Raw genomic sequence first — 25,172 nt, 5'->3', positions numbered from 1 at the left:
TCCTATAGGTTTTCAATGGGGTTCAAGTCTGGAGAAATTGCAGACGACTCCATTTGAGGTACCCCAGTCTCCAGCAAGCGTTCCCTAATGATGTGACCTCAAGGAGCTGGCCATTGTCATCCATGAAGATGAAATTAGGCCTGTGTTGTTCATGCTGAGGCACAATGACTGGATTAATGATGTTATTCAAGTAGTATGGGCTTGTCACTGTACCATTCATAAAGTGCAGGGCAGTTCTGTATTGACTAGACACACCTGCCCACACTGTAGTACCACCACCAAAGACTCATCTGTTGACAACAGTGGCTGATGCATAGCGCTCTCCTTGACGTCTTCAACATTGTTGGCGGCCATTATTTCTGCTCAGTGTGAATAGACTTTCATCAGTGAACAGTACTGAGGCCCACTGGTCCCTCATCCAACGTAAATGCTCCCAGACCCATTCAAGTCGATGACTCCTTTGCCTGGTGGTGTGGTCAAGTACCCTTGCAGGTCATCTAGCATGCAGACCACGCTGATGTAAATGGTTTTGAAAGGTCTGACGTGACACTTGGGTACCTCTCACCTCCCTTAAATATGCCTGGAGTTGTGTGGCATTCATTATCTGGTTCCACAGGGTATTGTTCACAATAAAGAGGCCATTAGTGTGGGATGTAGCCAAAGGACGTCCACTTCTATGCCTTTCTGTGACTCTTTCAGTCTCTCTATATCTCTATTGCAACCTGCTGATGACACTCTGTGACACTCCAAGCTCAGTGGTCACTTCCGTCTGAGAACATCCTGCTTGAAGCCTCACAATGGCGAGGTGTCGTCTTAGTCTCATGATGTCAAAATGTGAACAGCATAATGAGAAGGACTGTTTATATACCAATTTTAATTGAACCAATAAATGTATTGAGCGATTCATGGATCAAATACCTGTTGTGAATTTTGCCGTTAAGCTCCTTGTTAGAGAACAGCAAGTTGTTAAAAAAGTACTGAAACATTGAACAGTTGGATATGTGCATTCAAAAGTTTACAGAAGGTCACATTAAGTTCACCTGTAAAGGTTTGAGTGCATTTTAAGTTCATTCTGAAATTTCACCTACAAGCCAAATATCCTTAACTTTTTGTGATCCTTAAAGGGATTCTGTCATCAGATTTAACCCCTCTAACCTAAACATATGCTCATGTCCAGACTAATAAGAAGAATCCTAAGCTGGCCTTATTTAACCTCACTGTGGCTCTATTTGCCCAAAAAACAGTTTTTTTATAACCTGTCAATCACTTACTTAAGGTGCCCAAGGGGAGGTCTGTTAATACAGGGTGCCCGGCTGCACCCCTCCCCGTCAGGTGCCCAGCGCCGCCTTCCCTGTCTTCAGCGCCGCTTTCTACAGCTCAGCGCCGCCTCCGCAATCCTCCCCGTCCCTCTGCCAGATCCCACGCCTGCCCACTAGGCTCCGGAGGATTGCAGAGGCGGCGCTGAGCTGTAGAAGTCGGTGCTGTGCACCGGACAGCGAGGAGTGCGGCCGGGCACCCTGTATTAACGGACCTCCCGTTGGGCACCTTAAGTAAGTAAATGACAGGCCCAGATTTTTCCCTTTTTTGCAAGGGGGAACTGGAGAAAATGCACCCCGTAATTTATTGCCCATTTTCTCCTGATTACAGCAATAACCCCATATGTGTTTGTATACTGCTATATGGGTGTACCACAGAGTTTAGAAGGAAAGGAGGACTAAATGGCTTCTGGAAGGCAGTTTTCACCTGAATAATTGACAGGCGTCATCTTGCAATTGAACACACCCTGAGGTACCCCTAGAGTGGAAATCTCCAAAAAGTGACCCCATTCCAGAAACTACACCTCTCAAGGAATATTTCAAGGTGTCTAGTGAGCACTTTGACCCATCAGGCGCTTCACAGAATTAGGAAACGCTTGGCTGTGAAAATTAAAAAAAAATCTGAAAAAAAAAACAGGACAAATTGCACCCCACATTTTCTTCCCCATTTTCCCCTGAATATGCAAACACCCCATATGTGCTAAAAAAAATTATTATTTATGGGCGCATGACAGGGCTCTAGAGTCAAACAGCTAAATATGGATTTTGCTGACCTGAATTGGCAGACATGTATTTTAGGTGCCATGTCGCATTAAATAAATTCCTGAGGTCCCCAGAAATGAAAAACCCCAACAAGTGACACCATTTCGGAAAGAGCACCCCGTATAAACATTTTAAGTGGTGGAAAGGGTACTTTTCAGCAAACAGGTGTCTCACAGAAGGTAGAAATACTAGAGAAGGGATTTCAAAGCACACATTTGTAAAAATTACTAGCAGACCCGAATTTTTCACTTTCACAAGGAGTTAAAGGAGAAAATGCACCCCAGTATATTTTCTCCATTTTCTCTTCTTTTTGCAAAAAACCCATATGTGCTCGTAGCCTGCTGTATTCGAGCACACCAGGGCTCTAGATGCAAAGTGCAAAAACTTTTTTTTGCAGGCCTGAATAAACAGACATGAATTTTAGCTGCCATGTCGCATTAAATAAATTCCTGAGGTCCCCAGATATTAAAAACCCCAACAAGTGACCCCATTTCAGAAAGATCACCCCCGTACGAACATTTTAAGTTGTGAAAAGGGTACTTTTCAGCAAACAGGTGTCTCACAGAAGGTAGAAATACTAGAGAAGGGATTTCAAAGCACACATTTGTGAGAAAAAAAAATTACTAGCCCTTAGACTGCAAATGCTAATTCACAGCAGTCTATAGGAGAAGCAAAGATCTAAAGATTACATGTTCAGATCCCTTAGAAGGGCTTTTAAATTAGGAGGACTTTTAAAATATTACAATTAAAATCATCCCTCTTTCTCCAAAATAAAGATAAAAATAAATATAAAGTAAAAATATAAATGTCACACACACAGGGGGTGGGAAAGTGACCACTGAGCTCAACCCGCTCCACTGTCCCTGCCTACTTGCCTCGCAAGTCCTAGCGACATGGGACAACTGGTCGACAAACCCTCAGCTAGGATAAGTGCAGGGACGACAGAGAAAACATGCAACAGAGAAGTCAAACGAGCAGAGTCAAAAACCAAGAGAGAAGCACGGTACTAGAGGAGTGAGCGGAGGATCGTCAGGAGAAGCCGGAGTCAGAACCAGGAGAAAACGCCAAGACCAAGGGATAATACTGACGAGTAATCAGAAGACAAGCAGGGACAACAAACCGGGTAAGTAATATCGCAGGAAGGACCTCAATAACAGGCAATCTGTGGCCATCAGATTGCCTGTTTAAATAGGGCGCTAGTGGAGTCATGTGACGTGGCCAGCGTCACATGACTCCTGAGTTCCAAGCTCAGCCCTCATGAGGTTGCCACGGGTATGGGCGACGCCGGGCACGCTGATTACGCAAGCGCGTCCCCGCCTCCTGGAACTCCGCACTGTGACAATAAATTATCTTTGGCACCACCACCTTAAAAAAAAAAAAGCTATTCAAATATGTATCCCATAGGGTGGACAGTATAACTGAAAAAAAGAAAATCTAAATGCCCAATTTTATTTTTTTCATTGCTTCATTAAAAAAATAAACAGTTATCAAAAATCCACTTATCCACACACTCCAAAGTGGTATAAATAATAAAACTACAGAGCACAACGCAAAAAAATTAGCCCTCATTCATCAACGTAGACAGAATTCTAAAACAGAAATGGGGATCAGAATATGGAGATGCAAAGAAAAGAATATATTTTTTTTTATGATCTTTTTCAGTATTAAAAGAAAAAAATTGCAAATGTGGTATCACTGTAATTACACTGTGGCAGATTTATTTATAATTTTTTTTACATTACACCGCATCTGGATTTTACAGCTTTATATCACAGCAAATTCAAAAGTACATGGTGCGAATAAAAAATACTATTTGTCCCGCAAAAAAAAAAAAAGCCCCCCCTCATACAGCTATTTGAATGGAAAATGATAAAATTATGGCTCCAGGAAGGCCAAAACAAAAAAAATGGAAAATGGCCTGGTCCTGAAGGGATGAAAGGGGTTGTCCTTCCATATATATTCATGACCTATTATCAAGATAGGTCATCAATATCTGATCGGAAGGGGTCCGGCACGCGGCACCCTGCCGATCAACTGTATAAAGAGGAGGCGGTGCTTCCTGGTCATTACACTATGCGTTGTCTCCTCTGGAGCAGAGACGTAGTATAATTACAAGCACTGTCTCCATTCACCTGAATGGAGTGAGTACCGTACTTTTATTACACTGCACTTGCGAGACGACAAGCAGTGTAATGAAGAGGAAGCAGCGCTCGCATGGAGCACTGCCTCCTCTTCATCCAGCTGATTAGCGGGGATGCCAGTTGTCAGGTCCCACCGATCAGATACTTATGACCTATTCTGAGAATGTTTCATCAATAGATCTGGACGGTCCCTTTAAACATAAAAAAACTAAAAACTTAAAAGGTGAATCTAATATGAGATAGACTCATTACATGCAAAGCAAGATATTTCAAGCCTTTATTTTTTATAATTTGGATGGTTATTGCTTACAGCTTATGAAAACCCCAAAGTCACAATCTCAGGTACCCTTTGCTCAGGGGGTATGAATTAATTAGCTGACTAGAGTGTGACACTTTGAGCCTTTACACAATATTCTAATTTTAAGTTGCATTACTGAAATAAGTTAACTTTTGCACAATATTCTAATTTTTCGAGTTTCACCTGTGTATATATATGTGTGTATATATATATATATATATATATACATACATACACACACACACACACTGTGGTAGGGGGCGTGGCCTAACTGGATGGGGCGTGTCCTTTTGATCAGCTCACTCTAAGACAGCCGCACTTTGCTATCTGAGTGTAAGCTACAGGGAGAAAGTCAACCTCCCTCCCACCCCCAGTCAGCTCAGGAGTGGAAGGGGGTGTGGCCTAACCAGATCAGGGTGTGGCTTAGCGGGACCTAGGGGAGGGGTTTTGAGTCTTTTGAGGGTGGACACATTGTGGCAGGGGGCGTGTCTAGGCTCCTTCCTGCAAGAGTGACGCCCCTCTGGGCACCTTACTGGCTCATTTGCATACCAAATAAACAGAATTTTCAGAGGATAAAAACATCTATTATTGCAACAAAGGCACATCTTGAAATAAGGTACTAAGTGCTATTAGGCCATGGCTTTACTTCAATAGCGATTATCCTGGTGACCGATTTCCTTTAAAGCTCCCCTACAGCAGTGAAAATAAATGGCCGGGTTGTTATGAAAACCTGGAGTAAAACTTTGTATGTGGAGGCTGAAGGACCTGCGAGCTTCTATTGGCTGATAAGGGTCATGTGACCAAGCTTCTATTGGCATTTTTGGGGAATATCTCAGGAATGGTACATCCTAGAGAGCTGAGACCTGGTCTAAAACCTTCCCGGACACCTGGTGTACCTGTGTGCCAAATTTCATAATTGTAAATGCGACAGTACGGATTCCTTTAGCGGACATACATACACACACATACATACATACATACACACACATACACTCAGCTTTATATATTATATATATATACACAGTACAGACCAAAAGTTTGGACACACCTTCTCATTCAAAGAGTTTTCTTTATTTTCATGACTATGAAAATTGTAGATTTACACTGAAGGCATCAAAACTATGAATTAACACATGTGGAATTATATACATAACAAAAAAGTGTGAAACAACAGAAAATATGTCTCATTCTAGGTTCTTCAAAGTAGCCAGCTTTTGCTTTGATTGCTGCTTTTCACACTCTTGGCATTCTCTTGATGAGCTTCAAGAGGTAGTCACCTGAAATGGTCTTCCAACAGTCTTGAAGGAGTTCCCAGAGATGCTTAGCACTTGTTGGCCCTTTTGCCTTCACTCTGCGGTCCAGCTCACTCCAAACCATCTCTATTGGGTTCAGGTCCGGTGACTGTGGAGGCCAGGTCATCTGGGGCAGCACCCCATCACACTCTTTCATGGTCAAATAGCCCTTACACAGCCTGGAGGTGTGTTTGGGGTCATTGTCCTGTTGAAAAATAAATGATGGTCCAACTAAACGCAAACCGGATGGAATAGCATGCCGCTGCAAGATACTGTTGCAGCCATGCTGGTTCAGTATGCCTTCAATTTTGAATAAATCCCCAACAGTGTCACCTGCAAAGCACCCCCACACCATCACACCTTCTCCTCCATGCTTCACGGTGGGAACCAGGCATGTAGAGTCCATCAGTTAATCTTTTCTGCATTGCACAAAGACACAGTGGTTGGAACCAAAGATCTCAAATTTGGACTCATCAGACCAAAGCACAGATTTCCACTGGTCTAATGTCCATTCCTTGTGTTCTTTAGCCCAAACAAGTCTCTTCTGCTTGTTGCCTGTCCTTAGCAGTGGTTTCCTAGCAGATATTCTACCATGAAGGCCTGATTCACACAGTCTCCTCTTAACAGTTGTTCTAGAGATGTGTCTGCTGCTAGAACTCTGTGTGGCATCGACCTGGTCTCTAATCTGAGCTGCTGTTAACCTGCGATTTCTGAGGCTGGATGGCTCCGATGAACTTATCCTCCACAGCAGAGGTGACTCTTGGTCTTCCTTTCCTGGGGCGGTCCGCATGTGAGCCAGTTTCTTTGTAGCGCTTGATGGTTTTTGTGACTGCACTTGGGGACACTTTCAAAGTTTTCCCAATTTTCCGGACTGACTGACCTTCATTTCTTAAAGTAATGATGGCCACTCGTTTTTCTTTACTTAGCAGATTTTTTCTTGCCATAATACAAATTCTAACAGTCTATTCAGTAGGACTATCAGCTGTGTATCCACCTGACTTCTCCACAACGCAACTGATGGTCCCAACCCCATTTATAAGGCAAGAAATCCCACTTATTAAACCTGACAGGGCACACCTGTGAAGTGAAAACCATTTCAGGTGACTACCTCTTGAAGCTCATCAAGAGAATGCCAAGAGTGTGCAAAGCAGTAATCAAAGCAAAAGGTGGCTACTTTGAAGAACCTAGAATATGACATATTTTCAGTTTTTTCACACTTTTTGTTATGTATATAATTCCACATGTGTTTTGATGCCTTCAGTGTGAATCTACAATTTTCATAGTCATGAAAATAAAGAAAACTCTTTGAATGAGAAGGTGTGTCCAAACTTTTGGTGTATATGTATATATATATATATATATATATATATACAAACCGGATTCCAAAAAAGTTGGGACACTAAACAAATTGTGAATAAAAACTGAATGCAATGATGTGGAGAGGGCAAATGTCAATATTTTATTTGTAATAGAACGTAGATGACAGATCAAACGTTTAATCCGAGTAAATGTATCATTTTAAAGGAAAAATACGTTGATTTAAATTTTCAAGGTGTCAACAAATCCCCAAAAAGTTGGCACAAGTAGCAATAAGAGTCTGGAAAAAGAAAATTTTTGCGTAACAAAGAGCTGGAAGACCAATTAACACTAATTAGGTCAATTGGCAACATGATTGGGTATAAAAACAGCTTCTCAGAGTGGCAGTGTCTCTCAGAAGCCAAGATGGGTAGAGGATCACCAATTCCCACAATGTTGCGCAGAAAGATAGTGGAGCAATATCAGAAAGGTGTTACCCAGCGAAAAATTGCAAAGACTTTGCATCTATCATCATCAACTGTGCATAACATCATCCGAAGATTCAGAGAATCTGGAACAATCTCTGTGCGTAAGGGTCAAGGCCGTAAAACCATACTGGATGCCCGTGATCTCCGGGCCCTCAAACGACACTGCACCACAAACAGGAATGCTACTGTAAAGGAAATCACAGAATGGGCTCAGGAATACTTCCAGAAACCATTGTCAGTGAACACAATCCACCGTGCCATCCGCCGTTGCCAGCTGAAACTCTACAGTGCAAAGAAGAAGCCATTTCTAAGCAAGATCCACAAGCTCAGGCGTTTTCACTGGGCCAGGGATCATTTAAAATGGAGTGTGGCAAAATGGAAGACTGTTCTGTGGTCAGACAAGTCACGATTCGAAGTTCTTTTTGGAAATCTGGGACGCCATGTCATCCGGACCAAAGAGGACAAGGACAACCCAAGTTGTTATCAACGCTCAGTTCAGAAGCCTGCATCTCTTAGGCCCCATGCACACGGCCGTGTTTCACGGCCGTGTGCGGGCCGTGGAACCGCGGCCTGGATCCCTCCTGAGAGCAGGAGCGCACGGCGTCACTGGTTGCTATGACTCCGTGCGCTCCCTGCTGCCGGCACAGTACAGTAATACACTGGTATGATCTATACCAGTGTATTACTGTACTGTGCCGGCAGCAGGGAGTGCACGGCGTCATAGCAACCAGTAACGCCGTGCGCTCCTGCTCTCAGGAGGGATCCAGGCCGCGGTTCCACGGCCCGCACACGGCCGTGAAACACGGCCGTGTGCATGGGGCCTTATGGTATGGGGTTTCATGAGTGCGTGTGGCATGGGCAGCTTGCATGTCTGGAAAAGCATCATCAATGCAGAAAAATATATTCAGGTTCTAGAACAACATATGCTCCCATCCAGACGTCATCTCTTTCAGGGAAGACCCTGCATTTTTCAACAAGATAATGCCAGACCACATTCTGCATCAATCACAACATCATGGCTGCGTAGGAGAAGGATCCGGGTACTGAAATGGCCAGTCTGCAGTCCAGATCTTTCACCTATAGAGAACATTTGGCGCATCATAAAGAGGAAGGTGCAACAAAGAAGGCCCAAGACGATTGAACAGTTAGAGGCCTGTATTAGACAAGAATGGGAGAGCATTCCTATTTCTAAACTTGAGAAACTGGTCTCCTCAGTCCCCAGACGTCTGTTGAGTGTTGTAAGAAGAAGGGCAGATGCCACACAGTGGTGAAAATGGCCTTGTCCCAACTTTTTGGGGATTTGTTGACACCATGAAATTCTGATTCAACATATTTTTCCCTTAAAATGGTACATTTTCTCAGTTTAAACTTTTGTTCCGTGATTTATGTTCTATTCTGAATAAAATATTAGAAGTTGGCACCTCCACATCATTGCATTCAGTTTTTATTCACGATTTGTATAGTGTCCCAACTTTTTTGGAATCCGGTTTGTATATATATGGTTTATATGCACATATAATTATGTATATACTGTAAATATATAACACACATGTATATATATATATTTAGTTGGTCAAATCTAAGCTCTGGAAAAAAATCTTACAAATGCCTACTGTATGCAGGGGCTCAGGAGGGTGTTATGGCAGAGAACTTCAGGGAAGCACATCCTCCTCTACTAGCTGCTGATTTCTTTCACACTCGGAGGGCACCAGTGATGGGAGCAGACTGTACATTCTCTGCTATTACAGGTTAGGGAGAAGTGCGCAGGCGCAGATAGACTGCACAGATCATCTGGCATGGACGAGCTTGTTGTGAAGCTCCTCCATGTCGCTTGCAGCTATGGACAGATTTGGCTGCAGGGCAGAGCGGGCTCAGGGGGCATGTCTTAAGATAAAAAAACAGGCAGATCTGCTTAATGACATATATTAGAAAATTAACTTTTTCCCTGCATCCCACACAGTAGTAGCAAGTACTTGGAGAGTGGCAAACCCCTTTAACCACCAGCATGTTCTCATGGAGGAGAGCCCTGCTTTCACCCTTTCTCAGTTGTTGCCCTACCAGGAATCTAGGGAGTCCTCTCTGATTTTTGCGTACTGTTCCCGCACACCACAGTACCTCTGGTAGTTAAGGACATAAATAGTGTTATGCTGGTATAATAGTTGTCCACATAGAGGTGGTAACCCTTATCCAGCAGTGGGTGCAGTAAGTTCCACACTATATTCCCACTAACTCCTAGGACAGGGGGGGCATTCTGGGGGTTCAATCCAGGAGTCTTTCCCTTCATCCTGAAACCTATTTGTGTACCCAGAGTTACTCTCACAGAGTTTATACATTTTTATGCCGTACCTTGCTCGCTTGCTGGGCAGGTACTGGCGGAATCTTACCCTCCCCTTAAAATGTACCAGGGACTCACCTATACAGATTGTGGGTTTTCGCTCTGGTAGACAGGATTAGTGGACGCAGAATAGAGGCAACAACAAGTTCTTAGGATTAAACAGTTTATTTTATTGGGGTGTGACAGGTGAAATATATGTAAACATTTATTTAGTGTGAGGGGTATGTGTATGTAGTAACTATCCACTACTAACTACAGGTCTTTTTTAACACCAGGAAAAATGTTTAAAAAAAAAAAAAAATTAAAAAATGTGCAGATGCTACTGAGCACACTACTGATCGGTGCTCTGCAGCAGGCACGCACACAGATCGTGCATGCATGCAAAAACTGTTGTATAAAAATTCACTACAGTGAACACTGGCTAAAAATGTAACATATATATATATATATATATATATAAAACTCTGTATATATTTATATAAAGCCCTAAATACAAGTTCTTTTTTTTTAACAAAAAAAATTGGCAAAAAAATCAGCACAGATATGGAAACAAAAAAAAAACGCAAAGAATAATGCACTGAACAGCACTCCGCGGTCACAGCTTGCATGCATAAAAAGTGGTGCAAAGCTGGAAAATGGTAAGAAAAAAAATAAAAATACCAAAAAAAGTGCATGGACTAAATGGCATCCGTAAAAAAAGGATGAGGGGGCTGGGAGGTAGGGGGGTCGGTAAGGGACAGGAACGGCAGGTTTAGGGATCTGGAACAGCTGCAAATGAAAAAAAATCTGTGCAGCTATTCCAGATGTTCTTCTTCTTTCTTCTTTTCAGCAGGAAAGCTAATATGGTTCCCGGGTGTTCGTCGCGCCGTAATAGTACGGCTCTGGACGCAAGTCACGTCCCGCTGCGTTGTACTATTACGGCGCTGCGCGGGAAGGGGTTAAAAGTCCGGAGAACCCCTATTAGTGGCTCCCACACAGTATTACAACCTTTAAAGGGATTGTCTCACCTTCCTAGTTCAGTGCTCCTTAGCCGTGCAGTTTTGGATCAGTCAAGTGGCGTTCACTCTGTACTTGATTGACAGTGCATGCAGCGCTTGACTGATGTAATCACTCCAGCGCACCCCAGCCATATTCATACCTGTAGAGAACAGCTCCAAGGTGCATGCCCTGGAGCTGTTCTTTACTAAAAACCTGAGGACATAGGAGGCGGCTTTAAAGAGGGGCTACTGACAGAGGTGATATGAGGTGGCGAGAAAGGGAGCTACTGCGCATGAGCACGAGCCTATGTACACTCATTCCCATGATCCCGGCCACCGCTGCTGCATTGTAGTGGTGGCTGTAACCCCTATAGAAGAGCAGGGTCTAAAACAAGCAAAAGTAAAATAAAATAAAGACTGGAGGCATTATTGCTAATGCAACCACTTTGGTAAGTGACTTGCATTACATCTCTACACATCATAAAAAGGTTGAGGTTACACAACCCCTTTAAGTACCTCCCACACAGTATGATGTCCACTTAAGTGCCCCCACCAGAGTGATGACTCCTTAACTGCCCCTTAACAAAGTGATGGCTTCTAATGGCTTCCCCACAATATAATGCACCATAAAGTGCCCCCCACTTAGTAATGCTCCGTATCGCCTCCAATTTAAATGCTCACGACCTAATCTTTCCCCAATGAACAGAGTAGGTCTGCTCCTCGCTGTGCGGTCTGTGGCTCAGCACAGCAGGCTCGATGACATCACTACGTCGCACCTGATTGCGCTGAACCATGGATGACAGGGGAATGGTGAAGCAAGAAGCTGTAGACACAGGTACGATTGAGAGCAGGACATACAGGGATCAGGACAAGTGACAACCACGGTCCACCAGTTGAGTTACTCTGTTTTAGCATTAATCCCTCTGTGATACTATCTCTGAGCAAGCAAAGGGATGTGACATGTTAAAATATCAATCTTTATTTTCCTAATTTCTGTAGTGAAGAATTTGACATAAACTCCAAGTTGCTGCTAACGATAGATACACAGAAGATAGGTTCCAAACAGTGACAATAATACTGTGTAATTTGGAATAATAATACAGTACTTTTTGTTTTGTTCTGCTAATGTTGGTATTAGGTTTGCGATGACTTATAATAGCACTTCGGCCATCTTGAAACGTAAAGCACGGTGGGAAACTTGGAACAGGTGTTTATAATACCTCTATGGTAACACTATGGTGCTATAGGCGCTTATTCCAATATTTGTTAAATTTGAGCATCTTAGTCATACATTTGGGCTTGTCAATTATAGTGCATACTTTATTTTTACAACTCTCTGAGATACAGGCCCCACATTGGATTTATAATTACACATGAAAATGTTGTTTTGCTTTAATGAAAGTGCCTTTAATTTTTGCATTCATCTATTTTAAAGGTGCCGCCCCAAACAAATAATAACAATACCAGTGCAACTCCTTCAAAAAAAGTCCAATCTTCAGCACCTAAAGTCCGTAGGACTGTGAGCAGCAGGGTCCATGAGGCAGTGAAAGCAATTGCTTTGTGCCATAATGTTACTCCTGTCTATGAATCTCGTGCTGGTGTGAATGGAGAGGCAGAGGGTGCTGAAGTGGACCAGGACTTCAGTGATGAAAACCGCACCTACCAAGCCTCAAGCCCTGATGAGGTCAGTGTGCTTTTTTCCCTAATTATATCTTCTAATGCCGACTTTGATAGTATTTTTGCAAATTTAGCAAATGTAACATGTAATATATTTATTTCAGAAAAGGTTATGGTCAGTGAAGCCAGTCACTTCTTGTGAGGGGCTGTCTCTCTGAATAATTGTAAGCTTTGTGTGCTCTTACGTTGTAAGACACCGTGGTATTCCAGCAAGCTTTCCGATTCTTCGAATAGCAAACACAGCGCAGTCTGCAGCACTACTCTTACCATCAAAAATACCAAAGCCCTAAAAGATCCCATAAAGCCAGAGGGCTCTGTCTGATCTTCTAATGTAGCTTCATGACTTTCATTATAAACAGATGGTTGATCAGCTTGGGGGAAAACAAGTCTTATTAAAGGGGAATTCTAACTTTTTAACCTTGTTGAAACCAGTGATGGTCAGTTCGCAGTGTTCGCCAGCGAACACATGCGGGCTGCCATCTTTAGTAAGGTAGACTCACCCGTCCAGCAATGCACACGTAAGCCCTTACCTGTGCCTGTGCCGTGAGCCGTTCTGAAATCAAATGCGGTCACCGGGAGCAGGCAGTTCCGAGAACAGCCGCCGGGGGCTTTCATTGGGCTGTTCTCGGAACTGCCTGCTCCCGGTGACGGCATTTGATTTCAGACCGGCTCGCGGCACAGGTAAGGGCTTACGTGTGCATCGCTGGACGGGTGAGTCTACCTTACTGTGAACTGGCGAACACTGTGAACTGACCATCACTGGTTGAAATCTCATGGTTATAGTAACTGAATAAGATAATCTCAAAAGCGAGGCCATTCATTTTAATTTTACTATTCATTTCCTTGACCTTAGAATATGCTCATCAGAAAAGTAAATTTAATGGCAGATTATTTCTTTATGTAAAACTCACTTGTACGGTAAGGCTGGATCTTGGTAATAACCATACATAATTTATGGGTCCTATTTTTGCTATATTCTGTATTTCGTGCCACATCATTTAAGTATGTTGTCTAGAATTCCAATTAGCACTTTTATGTTATACAGGATATTTCTGACTTTATGGGGATTAGTTGGTATATGTTTTTGTCTCTTGATGTGTCTACATATTTACCATGGATCATATCTTTATGTCCCCTTTGTATGTTGCTAGTTTTTAATTATTTTAACTTGGTGGCTCAGTGATTAGCACTGTTGCCTTGCGGCACTGCAGGTATGGGTTCAAATGCATCCAAGGCAACATCTCTATGGAATTTGTAAGTTGTCTCTGTGTTTTCATGGGTTTTTCTCCAGGTAATCTAGTTACCTCCCACACTTCTGAAATATTCTAAAGGACCCTTTACACTGCTCGATTGAGCAGACGATTGTCGGAATGGAAGCATTCCTTCTCGACAATCACCTGTTCGTCAGTGAAGAAGATCGCTGCTATTACATGCAGGTATCTCCCCCACCTTATGGGAAAGAGCGATGGCTTATGTCAGAACTTTTCCCCATACTGACTAATTAATTATTTGCCGGCAGCTGATTGCTGTTCAGAAACAATGATTTAGGGGACCACATGAATGATCCTATTACCCATTAAATGAGTGTTTCGGTCGTTCAGCGAGTAATTAGCGGCACCTTTACATAGGCATATAATCGATAATGAACGTTCTTACGAACTCTGGTTAGTGATAATTTTCCCAAAGTTTGGACCCACACCATACGGGCTATATATTACAGACACAGAAGACAGCAGGCAACAGCTCCCCCTGCCTTCCGATAGAAGCCCCCACAGTGAAATCATGGGGATCTGATCAGTGACCATGGTAGCCTGGACGCTACTAAAGCTTCCTAGGCCAGCCACAGTAAGCTTCCTGCTATCAGGGAGCGAGGTATAATGCACACAACCGTTGTTTGTTTCCACGTCCGTTCCGCCAATTTTAGCGTATCTGATGCGGACCCATTTATTTCTATGGGGTCATTGAAAATGCGCTTAGTTCACTGTTTTTTATCCGCGTCCGTGGTTCCAGTCCGTCGAAAAAATATAACCTGCCCTATTCTTGTCCGCGAAAAACGGTCCGCAATTTTGGCAGTCCCATTGACTTAAATGGGTCCCATTTAAGTCAATGGGACTGCCAAAATTGCGGATGCACAACTGTCTGTCATCCGGGTCCGTTTTTGTAGATTCAGTTGCCTGGTGACCAGCATATATACCAGTATCCTGGGTGGGGATAATAAAATGACACTTTTTTTTACCTTCCTTTTTTTCATCACATATTGTACTTCATGACAGTGGTAAAATTTAGTAAAAAAAAAATATTTTTTTTATTAAAAAAAATACCAAATTTACCAAACATTTTTAAAAATTAGCAAATTTCAATTTCTCTACTTTTATAATAGATAGTAATACCTCCAAAAATAGTTATGTTACATTCCCCATATACTCTACTTCATGTTTGGATCATTTTGAAAATGCAATTTTTTTGGGGGGGGATGTTAGAAGGTTTAGAAGCAAATCTTAAAATTTTGAAGAAAATTTCCAAACCCCATTTTTTTTCAGGACCAGTTCAGTTATGAAGTCACTTTCTGGGGCTTACATATTAGAAACTACTCATAAATCACCCCATTTTAGAAACTACACCCCTCAAGCTATTCAAAACTGATTTTACAAACTTTGTTAACCCTTTAGGTGCCCCACGAGAATTAAATGAAAATTGGAATGAAATTAAAAAACTTTTTTTTCTGCAACAAATCAAGGGTTAACAGCCAAAACACTCAAAATCTATTACCCTGAATCTGGAGTTTACAGAAATACCCCATGTGTTCTCAAAAACTGAAGTATAGGCGCACAGCGTGCTTCAGAGTGGAAGTAGCATCATATGGCTTTTGGAGAGCGGATTTAGCTGAAATGGTAATTAGGAGCCATGTCGCATATGAAGACACCCTGAGGTGGCCCTACAGTGGAAACCCCCTTAAAGTGACCCCATTACGGAAACTAAACCCCTCTAGGAATATTTCAAGGTGTGTATTGAGCACTTTGACCCATCGGGCGTTTTATAGAATTAGGAAACACTTGGCTGTGAAAATTAAAAAATTTTTTTTTTTTTTCAGAAAATGTTGCTTTACACCCACATTTTTCACTTTCACAAGGGGTATCAGGACAAAATTCACCCCACATTTTGTTCCCCATTTCCCCCCAAATGCTCCAACACCACATATGTGCTCAAAAAATGATGCATGGCAGGGTTCAAAAGGAAAGTAGCACCATAGGGCTTTTGGAGGACAGATTTTGCAGGGTCACTTTTTAGGGTCACCCCCAAAAAGTGACCCCATTCTGGATACTACACCCCTCAAGGAATATTTCAAGATGTGTAGTGAGAACTTTGTCCTCAAAGGTGATTCATGGAATTGGCTGTGAAAATTAAAAATTTATTTATTTATTTTTTTTCTGAAAAATTGCCATTAGGCCCAAATTTTTCCCTTTCACAAGGGGTAACTGGAGAAAATGCACCCCATAATTTATTGTCCATTTTCTCCTGATTACAGCAATACCCCATATGTGCTTGTATACTGCTATATGGGGGTACCACAGGAGTCAGAAGGAAAGGAGCATCAAATGGCTTCTGGAAGGCAGATTTCACAGGAATAATTGACAGGCGCCATCTTGCAATTGAACACACCCTGAGGTACCCCTAGAGTGTAAACCCCCAAAAAGTGACCCCATTCTGGAAACTACACCCCTCAAGGAATATTTCAAGGTGTGTAGTGAGCACTTTGACCCATCGGGCGTTTCACAGAATTAGGAAACGCTTGGCTGTGAAAAAGAAAAATGTTAAATTTTTGCCCCCAAAAAAGTTGCTATACACTAGGGGTGCACCGAAATGAAAATTCGCGTCCGAAACCGAAAATTCAGGATACCCCTTGACCGAAACCGAAACCGAAACTGCCTTTTTGCCCAAATACTTTTAAAAGACCCCCCACCCCATAACAGTGCCATCCACAGACCCCCCCACCTCATAACAGTGCCATCCACAGACCCCCCCACCTCATAACAGTGCCATCCACAGACCCCCACCCACCCCATAACAGTGCCATCCACAGACCCCCACCCACCCCATAACAGTGCCATCCACAGACCCCCCCACCTCATAACAGTGCCATCCACAAACCCCCACCCACCCCATAACAGTGCCATCCACAGACCCCCACCCCATAACAGTGCCATCCACAGCCCCCCCCCCCCCCCCCCCCATTGTACAATTAATAGAAAATAGCGGGGAGGGACTGGGAGGAGGAGCTGGGGGCCGGTGCGTTCACTGTGCTCCGGCCCCCAGCTCCAGTAGTTATAAAATGTTGTACAATTAATAAGCATTCTATTCATGAGGCCCCCTCTGCAGTATTACATTCAATACAGCCACATCATACTCACAGGGCTGTCATCTTAATGCTGGCCGGCCGGGCAGAGGAGCGGCAGCGTCACAACTGACTTCATGTGCCCGGCCTACTTTCTGAATGAAGGAGGCGGCGCAGGCATGTGACGTCAGTCGTGACGCTGCCGCTCGTCTGCCCGGCCGGCCCGCACAGCCCTGTGAGTAGGATGTGGCTGTATTGAATGTAATACTGCAGAGGGGGGCCTCATGAATAGAATGCTTATTAATTGTACAACATTTTATAACTACTGGAGCTGGGGGCCGGAGCACAGTGAACGCACCGGCCCCCAGCTCCTCCTCCCAGTCCCTCCCCGCTATTTCCGGCCGATATGTAAAAATCGGCATTTTCCGCCGCCGAAATTTCGGTGCACCCCTACTTTACACCCACATTTTTCACTTACACAATGGGTAACAGGCCAAAATGCACCCAAGATTTTGTTGCCCATTTCCCACCGAATACGCTAACACCCCATATGTGCTCAAAAATGATGTATGGGTGCATGGCAGGGTTCAAAAGGGAAGTAGCGCCATAGGGCTTTTGGAGGAAAGATTTTGCAGGATTGGCTTTTGGGAGCTATGTCGCATATGAAGACATCCTAAGGTACCCCTAGAGTGGAGACCCCTCAAAAGTGACCCGATTCTGAAACTACACCCATCAAGGAATATGTCAAGATGTGTAGTGAGAACTTTGTCCTCAACAGTGATTCATGGAATTGGCAGTGAAAATGAAAAATTTAAATTTTTATTAGAAAAATGAACTTTAGGCCTAAATTTTTAACTTTCACAACGGGGAACTGGAGAAAATGTACACCATAATATATTGCCCATTTTCTCCTGTTTACAGCAATACCCCATATGTGTTTGTATACTGCTATATGGGCGTACCACAGGGGTCAGAAGGAAAGTAGCACCAAATGGCTTCTGGGAAATAAATTGCTGGGCATATAAATTTGTTTGGGTCACCATCAAATTTATAAAATCTTCTGAGAAAAAGATTTTGAAAAAATCAATTTCTGTGAAGCCCATGCAGTAAATTTTTTCTGGATAAGTGAAGCCATAATTCATAAAATTTTTGTTTACTTTTCAAATAACAAACATGGTAACTTAAATGGTGCCCTTAAAAAATACAACTTATTCCGCATAAAATAAGCCCTCATATGGCCATATGATATTAAAATTCAAAAAGCTATGCTTATTGGAATTATGGGAAGGAAAAAAATAAAAATAAATGGGTCTGTTACTTAAGGGGTTAATGTATCGTATTTTCTCCCCCCCTTTAAGACGCACTTTTTTTGCCGCAAGGTGGGGGGGAAATGTCAGTGTCTTATGGGGCGAATACTAATGAGCGCTTCCATTATGAAAGCGCTCATTAGTACAGGAGGACCCGGAGGCGGTGAATGCAGTGCTCCCCGGGCTCTGTACTCACCGCCTCCTGGTCCTCAGTCGCTCGCAGTGCTGTGACTGCGTCAGGTCACAGCACAGCTCGCGGCAGGAAGAGCAGGAGATAGATCCCCAGACCAGTGGCGGCTTCTGGAGCAGGAGAGGTTTTTTTTTGTTTTGATTTTCTTAAATAATTTTTATTCATTTGCAAAACACATAATACAAAATTACACACAACATTTTTTTATTTTCCAGTCTATTTTTATACAAACCTCCTACCCCTGAGAAAGAGAGAGAGGGAAAAAAAGAGGGGAAAAAAAAAATCTAAGCATATTACTATTTAACCAACAATTCTTTATCATATTATACAGCGATCTCCTCCATTCTATCACGGAAAGGGGGTCTTTTTCAATCCATTAAAAAAAATAAGATGTCTTGCTTGAAAGAGCAGTTTACAAAGTTTCTGTTTATCCATTTTAGAAACCCGCAAGTGTATTGTAATTCCTAATATACAAGCCAATGGATCTCCCTCTATTTATACTTCAATATTTTTTTTTTACCCCTTCATGACTGCCATACGGCTATTTACGTGCTATCTGCACATACCCCGTGCAGCTAGCACGTATATAAACGTTATGGCAGCTTTTCATTCCAAGCGCTGCAAAACGCTTGGATTAAAGCTTCTGCCCCATGACTGCCGCTGTCATGGACAGCATACAGTCCAGTAATGCCAGCAAGGGACCAATCAGAGTGGTCCCTTGCCGGAGATCGATCTGATTGGTTAGTCTGCGCAGACTAACCAATCGGATCGCGACAGTGTAAAAGTGTCTGTTTCAAGCGCTTATCTACATTCTGCAGATGAGAGCCTGAAATCAGGTAGTGTGTGCTCCGTGCCCCCGATCTGTGGGCCCCATCTGTGCCCCCTGCAACAATCTGTGCGCGCCCCAAGCGTAACCCTCCCCCCGTTCGCCAAACTTTTTGCCAGCCATGCGCTCTTGAGCACTTCTGTCCCGGCAGTGCCCCATCCGTGCCCCCTCCATGCTGGCCTTACCCCCTTCCCTGCCCCCATTTGTGCCCTCTGCCCCCAATGCGGTCCCCCTGCTGTATGTGATGGCGGCGGCTCTGTTCCTCAGCTGCCGCCATCAGCAACGAGTGTCAGCTGTATGATGACACGCTGCTATAACCCCTTAGATGCCGCGGCAACCATGGGGTTAATAAAGGGATGGGACTCCCTCTCTTAACCATCTCCCCATGGTTGCCATGGCAACTGGACACTTTGCAAAGGCATCCGGTGTTGCCATCTATTAGGAAACCTGATAGTACTGTACTTTTCAATGCAAGAGCATTGCAAAGTATAATACAGCCATTAGCCCCACTGGATCTTCAAGATCCAAGTGGGACTTGATAAAAAAGTGTGAAAATAAAAAAGTTAAAAAATAAATAAATATGTAAATTAAAAATAAAATAAAATTGCCTTTTCCTATAACCGCTCATTTATAAGAGATTAAAAAATGAAAAAATAAAAATAAACAAACTACACATATTAGGTATCACAGCATCCGTAACAACCGGCTCTAGACATATATCACATGATCCACCCGTCCAATAAACACCATAAAAAATAAAAACTATGTAAAAAAAAAAGCCATTTTGTCACCTTGCATCACAAAAAGTGCAACACCAAGCCATAAAAATAGGTGTATGTCCCACAAAATAGTACCAATAAAACAGTCACCTCATCCCGCAAAAAATGAGCCCCCTACATACGAAAATCGCTTTAAAAAAACCCAAAATAAACTATAGCTCTTAGAACATGGAGACACTAAAACATAACTTTTTGTTTTAAATATGCTATTATTGTGTTAAAGTGAAATAAATAAAAAAAGTCTACATATATGGCTAAATTTTCAAACGGATCCGTCCCCCATTGACTTTCAATGTAAAGTCTGGACGGATCCGTCTGAGCAACTTTCACACTTAGAGTTTTTTCTAAACTATAATGCAGACGGATCCGTTCTGAATGGATCCCATCATCTGCATTATAGGAGCGGATCCGTCTGTGCAGACACCAGACGGATCCGCTCTGAACGCAAGTGTGAAAGTAGTCTTAAGTAGGCATATTTGTTATCATTGCATCCGTAACAACCTGCTCTATTAAAATAGCAGATGATCTACCCTGTCAGATGAATCTTATAAATAATAAAAACGGTGCCAAAACAGCCATTTTTTGGTTACCTTTCCTCACAAAAAACGTAATATAGAGCAATTAAAAATCATATGTACCTTAAAATAATACCAATACAACTGGCACCTTATCCCCTAGTTTCCAAAATGGGGTCACTTTTTGGGTGTTTCTACTGTAGGGGGGCATCAGGGGGGCTTCAAATGGGACATGGCATCTAAAAACCAGTCCAACAAAATCTGCTTTCCAAAAACCATATGGCGCTCCTTTTCTTCTGCGCCCTGCAGTGTGCCCTTATATCAGTTTACGACCACATGTGGGGTGTTTCTGTAAACCGCAGAATCAGGGTAAGGCTACTTTCACACTGGCGTTTTGTTTTCCATTTGTGAGATCTGTTTCAGGGCTCTCACAAGCGGTCCAAAACTGATCAGTTTTGCCCTAATGCATTCTGAATGGATAAGGATCTGTTCAGAATGCATCAGTTTGCCTCCATTCCGCCTTCATTGCGCTCTGGAGGCGGACATCAAAACGCTGCTTGCAGCGCTTTGGTGTCCGCCTGACGATGCGGAGGCAAACAGATCCGTCCCAACACACAATGTAAGTTAATGGGGATGGATCCGTATTGACTGACACTATGCAAAACGGATCCACCCCCCATTGACTTTCAATAATGTTGAAGACGGATCAGTTTGGCCAATGTTAAAGGTAATACAAATGGATCCGATCTGAACGGATGCATGCGGTTGTATTATCGGTGCGGATCCGCACCAAACTCAAGTGTGAAAGTAGCCTAATAATCAATGTGTTTAGGAGAAAAATGGATTAAAATGGAAAATCTGCCAATAAAGTAAAATTTAGAAATTTCATCTCCATATTCCTTTATTTCTTGTGGAACACCTAAAGGGTTAACAAAGTTTGTAAAATCAGTTTTGAATAACTTGAGGGGTGTAGTTTCTACAGTGGGGTAATTTATGGGGGGTTCCACTATGTAAGCCACACAAAGGGACTTCAGACCTGATCTGGTCCTTAAAAAGTGGATTTTTGAAATTTTCTTAAAAATTTTAAGAATTGCTTCTAAAATTCTCAGCCTTCTAATGTCCTAAAAAAATTACATTTACAAAATGATGCCAACATAAAGTAGACATATGGGGAATGTTAAGTAATAAATATTTTATTAGGTATCACTTTCTGTTTTGAAAGCAGAGGAATTGAAATTTTTAAAATTGCTAATTTTTCAAAATTTTTGGTAAATTTGGGATTTTTTCATAAATAAAGATGAAATATATTGACTCAAATTTATGACTCATGAAGTACAATGTGTCACGAGAAAACAATGTCAGAATGGCTTGGATAACTAAAAGCATTCCAAAGTTATTACCGCATAAAGTGACATGTCAGATTTGCAAAATTAGACCGAGTCACAAGGGCATCAATGACCCTTGGTCATGAAAAGGTTAATAATAATCTCCAACCAGTATCAAAACAGTTTTGGGAATCTCCATACTAAATTATAAAACCCCATGTGAGGCCCTCATTGAGACCAGAGGCCTATTTCTCAATACATCCTCCCACTGCTCATCCGATAACCCATCAATATCTTTCTTCCATTTCTCTTTAGCTACTATTTTGATTTTACTCAGTTTAATTTTCAACAATAATCTGTTTCTTCTTGAAATACTCCCTTTTACCTTTCTTTTGTCAAGAAGTTTATTAATATCTTCCATGGGGACCTTTTTATATCTCTGAGAGTCTATCAGTGATGAGTTCATTGAACCCCTCAATTGCAAATATAAAAAAAAAACCTTTTTATTCATAATCACAAATTCTTTTCTCAGTGTTTCAAAATCTTTTAGTACATCCCCATCAAACAAGTTAAACAAAAAACAGATTCCCTTATTTTCCCAATTTACATAGTGCTTAATTTTCTGAATTTCTTCCAAATTGTTATCGCTCCATATGAGGGGAAAATCTGTATATCCTTTAATGTCCATAATTTTTTTAATTTCTCTCCAAATGTGATATATTAAATAAAACATATAATTATCATTATTTGTGCTCCCCAATATTCCATATACTAGTAACTCCATCATCTTGAACTGATTATCTTTCAACCCCAATTACTTTAAATACCAACTCAAAATAGGTGTTATATTGCCCCCACTCATAAACCCAAATTGCAATTTGGAAGTGCCATTATCTTTAACAGATAACTGAAAAACCTCTTTCCTTATCCTGGAATTCCCTCCCTGTTGATTTATTGTTTTTGTCTGATCTGAGGTCTGATTTATTGTTTTTGTCTGATCTGAGGTCTGAATGGGGGTCTTAACATTGGAAGTCTGATCTGAGTGTCTGAATGGGGTCTTATTAACCTGCTGGTCTGATCTGAGGTCTGAAGTGGGGTTTTAAAATTGGGGGTCTGATCTGAGTGTCTAAATAGGGGTCTTACATGGCGGTCTGATCTGAAGTCTGAATGGGGATGTTGACATTGGGGTCTGATCTGAGTGTCTGAATGGTGGTCTTTTTAGCATGGGGGTCTAATGTGAGGTGTGATTGGGTTTTTTATTTTGGGAGTCCGATCTGAGGTCTAATTGGGGGTCTTATTAACATTGAGGGTCTAATCTGAGGTTTGATTATCATTGAGGGTCTGATTGAGACTCTGAGCTGAGGTCTGATGGAAAATATTTTTTTATTCTTATTTTCCTCCTCTCAAACCTAGGTGCCTCTTATCGGCAGGTGCATCTTATAGGTCAAAAAATATTGTAATTTCCTCTACCCATTTACATTCCCCCTCAGTAAACCAGCTAAGGGTCCACGCACTGAAGCACTTAGTAGTCCTCTTCGTTATATTGCCGAGCTTAGGAGTCCTCGGAATGCAAATACTTTGCAATCTTACTGAGAAGAAATGTAAGGCTACATGCACACGACCGTATGTGTTTTGCGGTCCGCAAAAAAAACCGGATGATTTTTAGCATCCGTTTTTTTGCGGATCTGTTTTTTTTTGCGGATCTATTGTAATAATGCCTCTCCTTGTCCGCAAACTAGAAAGAAATAGGACATGCACTATTTTTTTTGCAGGGCAACGGAACGGACATACTGATGCGGACAGCACACAGTGTGCTGTCCGCGTTTATTGCGGACCCGTTGAAATTAATGGGTCCGCATCCTATCTGCAAAAAAAACGGAACGGAAACGGAAAAAAATTACGGTCATGTGCATGAGGCCTAAGTGAGCAGAAAGATAAAAAAATAATAATGCATATACTGAATCTGTCTTTTTAGCTGTCCATGCATTACAATAGTTAATTGGGGTTTCCATGGTGACAGATCCCCTTTAAGATTTAAACCGTGGTGCCCCAAATCTGTTCAAAATAAATAATCTCTTTAAAAAAATAATAATAATAATCTCGTATTTTATTGTAGCCAATACATTATATTTGCTTTTTTGTTACATATCATTTTAGCTTACAATAGGTAGAAATGTGCGTCTGGTGATTTACAAAGTACAAGGGCTACATCATAATTTTTTAAAGAGTACTATTGACACAAGTCATGGAGCCCGAGGAAAATAATGTAAATGGTTCATTATTGAACTTTCTTGCAGTCACATTGACAGATGAATCTAGTTTTTCCCAATCACCAAAGTACCATTTTAAAAGCATTTTTTATTGAATAAAGTGCTTTAAATATTGCACCCTAGAGCTTTATGCAAGTAAATGGTTCAATTGATGTTTTTACCTTACACTCAGCATTTTCACGTCTAAACAGATTTGCTTAATTCATGGCACTGTCATCTGATAAACATAATTTTAACCCTGAAGGTGGTTTACATTTAAATACCATTACATATTCTTATGTGTAATTTTATATGTTATCATTTCCAGACAAATGGCATCTACCAAGTGGGAACATTTAAATATATGGTAACAAAAACGTCTTATATTAGAACAATTTGGGAAGATTTATCAATACTGCCATAGGATGCATATATTTTGGTGGAGATGGTGCACACTAATCGTCCGCATTCCGATCAACTTAGCGCATCAAGCATATTAGACATGTAAATGAACACATTTCTTAAAGTCCTATTCGGGTCCATTTCGGCCAAATCATCTATGTGATTTTATTCTGAAAGTACTCTAATTGCCTGAAGAAGTCTTTTCTGTGTCTTGCCATCTTTCTCTCTTGCCTTGATTATTCTGAATCTAATGAAACAACATTGGGGTACTGTGGAATCAGAACTTAAAAAATTTTGCTTGAATTTCCCAAATTTTGGATTTTAGAATTATTTTGCTCATCTCTATTAGATACATTTCCTTATTGCCTCTCATGGCTGGAATATATCTACACCAATACTATACACATTTCACTGCTTCTTTGGCCAGCCCTTTATCTACACAAGGAAAGTGTAGAAAATGTCTATAACATGACACATCTGATGGTCGCCGTGTATCCCAATATGCTGGTGCAACTTTCTGGCACAGTTTTTGCATAAGCTGGCCATACACTTAATATAACCTTTTCTGACGGCTAGAACTCTCATTTCCACCAAGAACATGTATGTTTGGCTGAGTGTTTTTCCTATCTTGGCACCAGGGTTGCCAACCAGGATTTAGTCTTTT

General features: G+C 41.8%; 1 protein-coding gene across 3 annotated transcripts in view; it reads left to right on the top strand.

The window, feature by feature from the left end:
• The window catches only part of LOC122944520 (probable phospholipid-transporting ATPase IIB), a 302,414-nt gene that overhangs the window by 200,117 nt on the left and 77,125 nt on the right, over positions 1 to 25,172 (top strand). For all 3 annotated transcript variants that reach the window (XM_044302895.1, XM_044302897.1, XM_044302896.1), the window contains exon 15: positions 12,341 to 12,589. In XM_044302895.1, coding sequence (XP_044158830.1) covers positions 12,341 to 12,589 — 249 coding nt within the window. The remainder of the gene's footprint in view (positions 1 to 12,340; positions 12,590 to 25,172) is intronic.

This window comes from Bufo gargarizans, chromosome 8 (assembly GCF_014858855.1).
Source record: "Bufo gargarizans isolate SCDJY-AF-19 chromosome 8, ASM1485885v1, whole genome shotgun sequence".
NCBI lineage: Eukaryota > Metazoa > Chordata > Amphibia > Anura > Bufonidae > Bufo > Bufo gargarizans.
This window is presented reverse-complemented; position numbering and strand designations above follow the sequence as displayed.